Source organism: Papaver somniferum, chromosome 6 (genome assembly GCF_003573695.1).
Source record: "Papaver somniferum cultivar HN1 chromosome 6, ASM357369v1, whole genome shotgun sequence".
Lineage (NCBI taxonomy): Eukaryota > Viridiplantae > Streptophyta > Magnoliopsida > Ranunculales > Papaveraceae > Papaver > Papaver somniferum.
The window spans coordinates 138,177,512-138,186,692 of record NC_039363.1 but is presented as its reverse complement, the minus strand read 5'-3'; the positions used below and the strand labels follow the sequence as shown (position 1 = coordinate 138,186,692).

The 9,181-nt window shown below is 36.9% G+C and overlaps 2 protein-coding genes across 2 annotated transcripts; one reads left to right on the top strand and one right to left on the bottom strand.

The window, feature by feature from the left end:
* Nucleotides 1-5,177, top strand: LOC113289491 (probable quinone oxidoreductase). Its single transcript, XM_026538755.1, has 18 exons — nucleotides 1-262; nucleotides 542-715; nucleotides 801-982; nucleotides 1,082-1,187; nucleotides 1,317-1,393; nucleotides 1,549-1,636; nucleotides 1,989-2,175; nucleotides 2,319-2,445; nucleotides 2,549-2,626; nucleotides 2,768-2,869; nucleotides 3,013-3,108; nucleotides 3,237-3,311; nucleotides 3,438-3,557; nucleotides 3,699-3,827; nucleotides 3,978-4,055; nucleotides 4,153-4,239; nucleotides 4,457-4,543; nucleotides 4,677-5,177. The coding sequence occupies exons 1-18, from the start codon at nucleotides 208-210 to the stop codon at nucleotides 4,725-4,727; spliced, it is 1,899 nt and encodes a 632-aa protein (XP_026394540.1). The 5' UTR covers nucleotides 1-207; the 3' UTR covers nucleotides 4,728-5,177.
* A 116-nt stretch (nucleotides 5,178-5,293) lies between these two features.
* On the bottom strand, nucleotides 5,294-7,996 carry LOC113291560 (B3 domain-containing protein Os01g0234100-like). Its single transcript, XM_026541082.1, has 7 exons — nucleotides 7,898-7,996; nucleotides 7,743-7,777; nucleotides 7,481-7,631; nucleotides 7,163-7,387; nucleotides 6,678-6,768; nucleotides 6,423-6,575; nucleotides 5,294-6,334 (listed from the first exon to the last, which is right to left on the bottom strand). Exons 1-7 carry the CDS (start codon nucleotides 7,994-7,996, stop codon nucleotides 5,586-5,588), a joined length of 1,503 nt encoding a protein of 500 aa, XP_026396867.1. The 3' UTR covers nucleotides 5,294-5,585.
* Between the last annotated feature and the right edge of the window lie 1,185 nt (nucleotides 7,997-9,181).

The following is a 9,181-nucleotide window of genomic DNA, read 5'->3' as shown; positions in this document are numbered from 1 at the left end:
AATTGCTGACGTAGTTGCAGTCCTCTCTTACGGTTACGGACCAAACAAAAGGCCGTCCGTCCTAAGAAGAATCCATTTTTAGTTTTACTTCCCTCGCAGCAGTACAGAATCTGAAAGATCTGTTTATCAGATGAAAAAAAATCTCAAATCTTTCATCAGCAAGAACAGAGCACAGATTTAGTTTGTGATAGACAATTAAGAAAAAAAATGGAGCTAAAGCCAGGTTTATCAGCTCTCGTCACTGGTGGAGGTTCTGGAATTGGTTAGTTAATTTATTCCTTTTCACTAATCCACTCTATATATTCCTATTTATTCATCAGATCATGCGTATTAGCTCATACCCATGAGTCAACTTTCATAAGTGATAAGTAATTCAAACTCCTATTTCCTTTGTAATTTTGTAATTGGATTGCAAGTATACACTGTAACACTGACTCTTTGAACTTATAATTTAAGTTTATGATTAATAGAATGTAAATTGATGGTGTTCTGATGTCTATGGGCCTGTATCTATGAATTTTATGTTTTTGTGGGTATACAGGTAAGGCACTTAGCATTGCTTTAGGAAAGAAAGGAATTTTTGTTACTGTTATTGATTACTCTGCCGAGAATGCCAAGGAAGTGGCCTCACTTGTCGAAAGAGAATGTGCTAAGTTCCATTCAGGCCTAAAATTTCCTCCGGCTATGTTTGTTAGATGCGATGTTGCAAATTCTGGTAAGTCGGTTGCTATATTAATTTGCCCATGCGTAAAATCCTTTAAGTTATGAAGGTTAATTGCTGAATTTTTTGTTATGAACAGGAGAAATTTCTGCTGCTTTTGATAAGCATTTGGCAACATATGGAGGGTTGGATATATGTATCAATTGTGCTGGTATAAGTAATCCGATACCATTTAATCAAGACACAACTGATGGTACTGATTCATGGAGACGCACTATAGATGTAAACCTAGTTGCTGTCATCGACTGCACACGCCTTGCAGTAAGCTCTTATGTGGAAACTTAAATTTGAATTTCTTTGTTTAGGAGTTTGATATCGTATCTGTAATCTATTACTTAATGATGTATAATTTATTGACAGATACAAGCCATTCAAGCTGGACAGAAGCCTGGTGTAATTATAAATCTGGGATCTGCCTCAGGTCTTTATCCAATGTACGCTGATCCTATATACTCTGGCACTAAAGGTCAGTTGTTTTCACTTGCACTCAACAGTACTTCCACTTACATGATACTCTCTCTTGTTTCCTCAACTATTCACATTTGTGGTGCTACTTCATTTACTTGTTGCTCCTCATGGGACAATACTTTCGCAGGTGGTGTCGTTTTGTTTACCAGATCACTTGCTCTGTACAAACGTCAAGGAATTCGTGTCAACGTTCTTTGCCCCGAGGTAATAATTTTTGGATTCTTAGAGTTTCAGGTTCCGGTAAGAAGGAAGTGCTTTACTTATTTGTTTTCACATTTGTGGATGGATATTCTGGACTAAAACTTGCGCCAGTCTTCTCCTGGTGTAATTACTTAAGACTCTGGTTATTTGACATGCAGTTTGTAGAAACTGAGATGGGTCGAAAGATCGACCCCAAGTTCATTGACTCAATTGGCGGTTTCTTACCTATGGAAATGGTTGTGAATGGTATGTCACTTTGGAAAAAGTAATCGATTTCCTTGTTTGATGAAGTCTACTTAACAAAAACTGTTCTTTTGCTTTGTTAACTGTGAATATTTGCCCATATGATAAAAATAATTCAAAAGAATTAAGACTGAAGATGGGGTCATTTGCTGGTACCACACTCTTACGAAATCTCTGCATATCACCAGAAAGCACCAGAAACGAAAGGAACCATAATTAGTAAAGGAGAAGAAAGACATTGATAAACAAAGATATAATATCCATCTGACAATCTCAGCCTTACTCTCTCAAAACTATAGAATATATGCCTGTTGATGATTATGTGACTTTTAACTTGATATTGTATTGCTTCTAGGTGCTTTTGAGCTTATTAAAGATGAGAGTAGAGCTGGTTCATGCTTATGGATTTCAAAGCGCAGAGGCTTGGAGTATTGGCCTACACCTGCAGAAGAAGCCAAGTACTTAGTACGGTCTTCAAGATTCAAAAGGGGATCTTCATACACTGCACCTAACCTACAAGTCCCTCAGAGTTATGAGAAATTGTTAGTAGAAATCTAGTCTCGCACTAAAGTTCTTAAGTTATATCATTCAAAACTGACGCCGTTGTTGGTTAGTTGGGTCATGAGAATTTCCTGACCTGCAACTTTCAAATAACATCTCATTGACACTGTTCTTTGCTGTCCAGAATTGTCCACACCTTAACTCACAATTTCCGAAATGCAACTAAAATTGTTCATACACAGTTGAAGTTGCCTATCAAACCACATCATGTCCTTATCAAAATCATCTATGCTGGTGTGAATGCCAGTGATGTAAGTTTCTGAGTCATCTCGTAAAGGAATTGATTATAACGTCATTTTGCATTATATCAGGGCACTATATTATTTGTAATTAACAAGTTTATGTGATTGGCAGGTAAATTACAGCTCGGGCCGATATTTCAGTAATGACAAAGACCTGGCATCACGTCTTCCACTTGATTGTGGATTTGAGGTGCTGTAAATCCTAGAACCAGTATAAATTTTTTTTTCTAATAGAAGACCAAAAGTTACTGATGCTTTTACTATCCAACTGCCAGTTTTTCGTTTTTAGGGTTATCTAATTGTGTTTCTTTCTAATCGCCTTTTATAACAGGGTGTGGGATTAATTGCTGCTGTGGGGGACTCAGTCGGTAATTTAAAAATAGGGAGTCCAGTTGCAATTATGACTTTTGGAAGCTATTCAGAATTCACAGAAGTACAATTTCTTACAGAAGTTTCCCCTCATTTTAGGCGTTGTTTCCATTTTCCTGTTTGATATGTTGTTTTGTTCCCGAGTTTCAGTTGTAATAACTTCGTACAATTTTGCAACTCTTATATCTTTTGTGCTCCCGACTGCAGGTTCCTGCAAAACACGTACTTCCTGTGCCTAGACCAGATCCCGAGGTTGTGGCAATGCTTACTTCTGGACTCACTGCATCAATTGCCTTGGAGAAGGTATGCCCACTTATTTTAGTAACGAGTTTGTTACTATAATCAATAATAGTATTGTTGGTCAAATTATGTATCATCTACCGCTTCTTAACAATGATTGAGGAAAATATAGCTTCTTTTGCAATTTGTAGTCAGCACACATGGAATATGGAAAGGTGGTCCTTGTTACTGCTGCTGCAGGAGGGACAGGCCAGTTTGCAGTACAGGTCTGTCCCTGATTGAGTTTATGTAATCTGATTTCATTTGCAGTAAACTTCTGAAGTTCCTGAAACTCAATTTATGTTTACTGTGTTAATCGAAGAATGTAACCATCTGAAATTCTACTTGTACAGCTTGCAAAATTAGCTGGAAATACGGTGGTTGCTACATGTGGTGGTGAGAAAAAGGCTTCACTTTTGAAAGATTTAGGGGTTGATCATGTCATTGATTACAGAAGTGAAAACATGAAAGCTGTATGTGTTATCATAATCTTGAACTTCTTTCGTGCTGAATATTTCAGTTGGGACAGTATTTTCAAGTTTAAGAACTAAGGGTTAGTAAATACACCTTCACATTATTTCAACTTGTTTTTTGTTTTGCTTTACTTGTTCTAGGTCCTCAAGAAAGAATTTCCCAAAGGTGTTGATATTGTCTATGAATCTGTTGGTGGTGAAATGTTTGACCTGTGCTTCAATGCATTGGCGGTCTATGGGCGGCTCGTCGTAATTGGAATGATTTCTCAGGTTAGTTTATTCTAACCATCATCTCATCGATACAAATATCTAAGTATATATCTAAGTATTCTTCTCTACGTGATTGCTTACAGCTACTTGCAAGTGTTTACAGTGTAAGTTATTTCTTTGCTAATGAACCAATGAAATATTGCTTTTTAGTATCAAGGAGAACATGGATGGCAGCCTTCAAATTATACTGGACTATGTGACAAGATACTTGCGAAGAGCCAAACTGTGGTATGTACAGTAGTGAGAAATTAATATCTGCTTTTTCCCGTTATTGCCAGTTTATGCATTTCATGATCAACTATCTTAATAATCTGTTATTGTGCAGTCGGGATTTTTCCTGGTTCAATATAGTCACTTATGGCAAGAACATTTGGACAAGCTATTTCATCTCTTCTCCTCAGGGAAGCTTAAGGTGCTAATTTTTGTTCTTTTCATATTTTATTAAATTAAACTGTATCCTCTTCGTAGCAATCCTTTCAGATTAGTGTTTCTAGAACAGACTTTCTTGTCAGAAATTTGGTTTAACGTTGATTACAATTATCAGTAAATTGTTGAAAGTGCCTGGCACAATTATATCGGTTTTCCATTTAAAAAACTAGCCTAACTTGCTGATCTTTGTTTCTTAACAGGTTTCTTTAGACCCCAAAAAGTTTACAGGAGTCAAATCTGTTGCAGATGCTGTTGAGTATCTCCACTCCGGTAAAAGTGTTGGCAAGGTATACAAGTTTCAAGTATTATAATTAATCTTCTTAGCGATCAATCGTTTGTTTTTTCATTTGCAAGTTATGTTTGTCCTGCATCTGCATGATGTTAGGTTTACTCAATATACCTCACTTTATTGTTACTCAGGTGGTTGTTTGCATCGACCCAAGCTTCTCCCAGCAAGTGGCGAAGCTATGAAATCACAATGCTAAATAAATCTTTTGAAAGCCGTGTTTCCTCTGGATTTTGAATTGAAAAACCCCAAAATGTTGGGCATACTGGATGCTACCAAACTCTATTGGTGAAACGGAGAGTGAGATTGAAAGCAAGATGTAGCTTGTTGTACGACAAATAAAGGCGGGAAAGAATGATAGATCGTATCTAAACCGTGTCAGTAAATTTTATAAATCTGTAAGGTTCATTCATCTGTTCCAACTAATAAACTGGATTTGTTCATATCAGTTTTGTTGTATCCTCTTTCATGTTGTATATATTTTTTAATACCAAACTCCAGCAGTGAAACAGATTGTTAGACTGAGAGCAAGAATGCAAGATGTAGCTTGTTATACTGAAAATAAAGGCAGGAAAAAAACAACAAATCATGTCTAAATTGTGTGGCAGTAAGTTTTACAATAAGGTTAGTTCATATGTTGCACCTATTAGAATGGACCTGTTTATCAGTTTTGCTTATGAATATGAAAATTCCATGTTTGACTTATCTTCCTTTATCACCAGATAGAACTGCAGCACTTCTGTATTCATAAATTTCCATTACACTGTCTGGCTAAAAAGAGAATTTTACACGCAAAAAGATCAAAATTCTGAAATGCCGATTTCTATCTAGAAGCTTTCGCTGTTGGTCATAAGCTTACAGCGCTAGGCCAAAACATCCGTGTAAGCTGCCAAAATTTTGGGATTTGCTTCATAGGTTACCAAACAGTTTGAGATTAAATCACTCCAACGTACCTGGCTTAGCCTGCATACCTACTGAGTAAAATTACCAGGGAGCATTGGCCTCGGCTTCAAAATCCGACTCATACTTCTCTGCCTTCACTTTCAATGTTTTGATATCTTTCTCAAACATTTTCGATGCATCTTTTTTAGTTCAACCAGCTTCATGTCAAGAGTTTTCATCTCCTCTTCTGCACGTGTTCGTTCAATTATAGCTTCTCTGTACCTTTTCAGATCTACTGCTTGTTCCGTTTCAGAGGCCAGTTTCACAAGCTCATCCAACCGAGGAAGCAAAAAACCCACATTCATGCCAAGGTGCTCAAATGCTTCCAAAGTCTTTCTCCATATTGCAAAATTATCCCTTGAAGTACTGCCAACTTTGCTACATCTAATGGCATCAGCAATGTTCATAGTCTCAGAAATGATACCTGCAACTTTGCTACATCTAATGGCATCAGCAATGTTCATAGTCTCAGAAATGATACCTGCAACTAATTTACAGTTGAGGCCTGGCACAAGATTTTCATGCAGGAAGGAATTCTGACTGCAGCAGAGCTCGTGGTAGTTAGACCTTACATGTTTGGACATTTCCGAATCTAAAATCAAATCGTTCACGATTATGGTGAAACTCTCTGAATTCTTTATATCTTGAAACGCAGTCACGGAGCTTGCAAATTTAATACCTCCCAAGAAATCTGAATCTGCCTCTTCACTGCCATTTTCAGGTTGATCAGTAACTGATAGCGGGGGACTAATGTTTTCATCTTTGCCTTGAATAACAGCTAAGGGAGAACGCTTTAGGCGTTTCCCTAAAACAGGCTTTCTCGTCGGCTTCATACCATTGCCAGCCTTGCCTAATTTAAACATCAAGCAACATGAGCTAAGTAACTAGATACCACCATTTTGAAGTTCCATATAGACTGAACAATCAGAAGAAGATACCTAGAGAACTTTTATGCGCACAAGCTTCCAGTTGTAGAAGGCCAAGAGCACCATCAACTTCATTTTTGCCTTGAATAACGGCTAAAGGAAGACGCTTTGGGTGTTCCCCTACAACGGGTTTTCTGGTCAGCTTCATATCATTGCCTGCCTCGCCTAATTTAAACATCAAAGAACACAGTCATAAGTAACTAAATACCAAAAGTTTGAAGTTCGATACAGACTGAACAATCAGAAGGAGATACCCCAAAAAGATACCTAGCGAACTTTTCTGCGCACAAGCTTCTAATTGTAAAAGGCCAAGAGCACCTTCAACTTCTGCTAGTCCAGTCGTCCTTACAATGTGAACCTATAAAACAATGGAATTGATTGGGAAAATATGAGAAACCTATTGCATTGTCAAGTAGTGACTCATATCCAACAATGTGATGATAACAGAACTGATTTTGAAGCAATCACTGCCTTCTCCATATATTAGCATCTGCTAATAGACAGATGTGAAGCTGTTTGTCAAAGAAAAGCAAAGTTGAACGCAGTCAACCCACCGGATCAGAATTTTTCCTCATAATCAATCTTCTTGCATAACTGTGAAAACAATCATGCTAGAATCCATGGTGAAAACATATATATAAAGGAACCTCCTTACTTTCTATTGTTGCTACTAACTGAGATGCTTATTTTATTCTTGAAACTGAAAAAAGTGGAATTGGTCTAATAACTACAATAAAGAAACATCTAATTACCTTAAATTTATTAATCTTGATTAACTGGAAAACCACTGCATCCCCCTCTACTAACTTATGAGCAATGGAAAACCCTCTCCATCCACCACTCAGTCCACACTTTCCAGCAAGGTATTTTGCAATGTGCTCTTCCCCTTCCTCATCCAACAAAGTCATTGAAATGTCTTCTATTGACATATGTTTAGCACAGAATTTTCGAGGGAAGCCCCTGTCAACAAAAGGCAGCTAAGTCAAATATTCAAGCCCATAACTTATTACACTCAAATCAAGACATGAATCATCACAAGTAGAATACTAATGGGAGCAAATAGCAATTACCAGCCAAAATCCCCCTGTAACATGTGACTTAAGCATAAGTTTGACAAAACTTGGGAATGCAGGGTCTAAACTCGATCGAATATCTTCAGCTTGATCTTTAGTCAACAATTTAGCATTACCAATCTCAACCATATGACTCATATTTTCAGATCTACAAGACAATAGAAATTGGAGAACACCAGTCATATCAGAAAACCTCTAAAAAACACAACTTTTTTTAACAAAATTAAATTCCAAAATTATATCTTCTCAAGAACCTTACCCTGTTGACCCCTTCACTGAATCAGCAACCGTTACCTGTCAAACATGATTATTAGTACATTTTTTCTGAAAAATGGTAGGGTAAAAAAAGAAAAAGAAATCAAGAAAATAAAAGTTTTAGCAAAATCTTTAACAGAGAGCTGAAAATTGATGAACCTTAGATATTTGAGATTTAGGGTTTGAAACAGTGATAGAACTTTGTTGAGAGAACTGAGTTTGAGTTATTCCATCTTCATCTTCTTCCTCTGTTTCCATAGTGTTTTTTATTCTTAGTATATTTTCCTCCGCTGCTGACTCTTGGGTGTCCATCTTGAATGTGTTTTGCTTTTTCTGCAAATATTTCTCAATTAGAATTAGGGTTTTTGTTTGTGATTCTGTGAGTGTTACTGGAAACCCAACCGTTTGAAATTTGAAATGAACTGTACTCTAGAGTCTAGAGACTCTAGACCGCCAAAGTTTACTTTTTCATTGACATGACAATTGAACTCATGTAATGCCGTAACATTTTAAGGGGACAATATTACCCTCAGTTGTGTTGTTCGAGGTCCTCGTTTTACGGTGAGTGGTAAAACTTCTAAATAAAAAAGTTAAAAGGGCTCAAATTTGACACGGATCCAGAAATACCTAAAGACACGAGTTTTAAACCTATTTAAATTTAGTTCCATTCAGCCATGAAATGGTGCACCCTCACAGGGGCCATGAAGAAGTGGGTGGAAGGGCTTTTGCAGGATTGCTAAACGCCCGCACCAACAATAGTTAGACGGGTATCATTTCATACAAGACAAAAAAAAGGAAAAAAAAAATAATTGACAATTGGATCACCCAAATGGTATCTGCCTCGTTAAGATTGGTAGGTATTTTTAGCAATCATATATTTTTGAGGATCGTTTTTATTTTTGGAGGAATTATCCGTTTAGTAACTAGAGGGATAAGAAGTTTCCTAATAATAGCAAATTAATAAGTTATTCTTTGATTTAGAAACATAATCCAATCCAATTTTTATTTTATATATCCGTAAAGGACAATAGTCTCTAATCTTGGAACATGTTCGGATATGTTGGAAACGAAATCCAAATCATAAATTATCTTTCTTATATCATGGTTCTGGTATGTGGTTCGTGGATTCCCACGCGATCCTATCCAACGTCATTTATTTCAATATCTTCCGTTTCTTTAAGTCTCTTTTCACTCCCAGTCAATTTTGGTCGATCTTTGCTCTTCGTTGTATATGGGATGCGACTTATAGCTCATGTGTGTATAAGTGCCTCGTAGGCTCTCTGTTGGAGATGTCAAACTATCTCAAGCGATGTTAAATAAACTTTTCCTCTATTGGCATTACTCCAAGTTTATCACTATATCATCGTTCTCAATCCGGTTACGTCTCGTGTTGCCATAATTCCAATGCAACATACGCATTTCTGTTACACTTATTATCTGTTG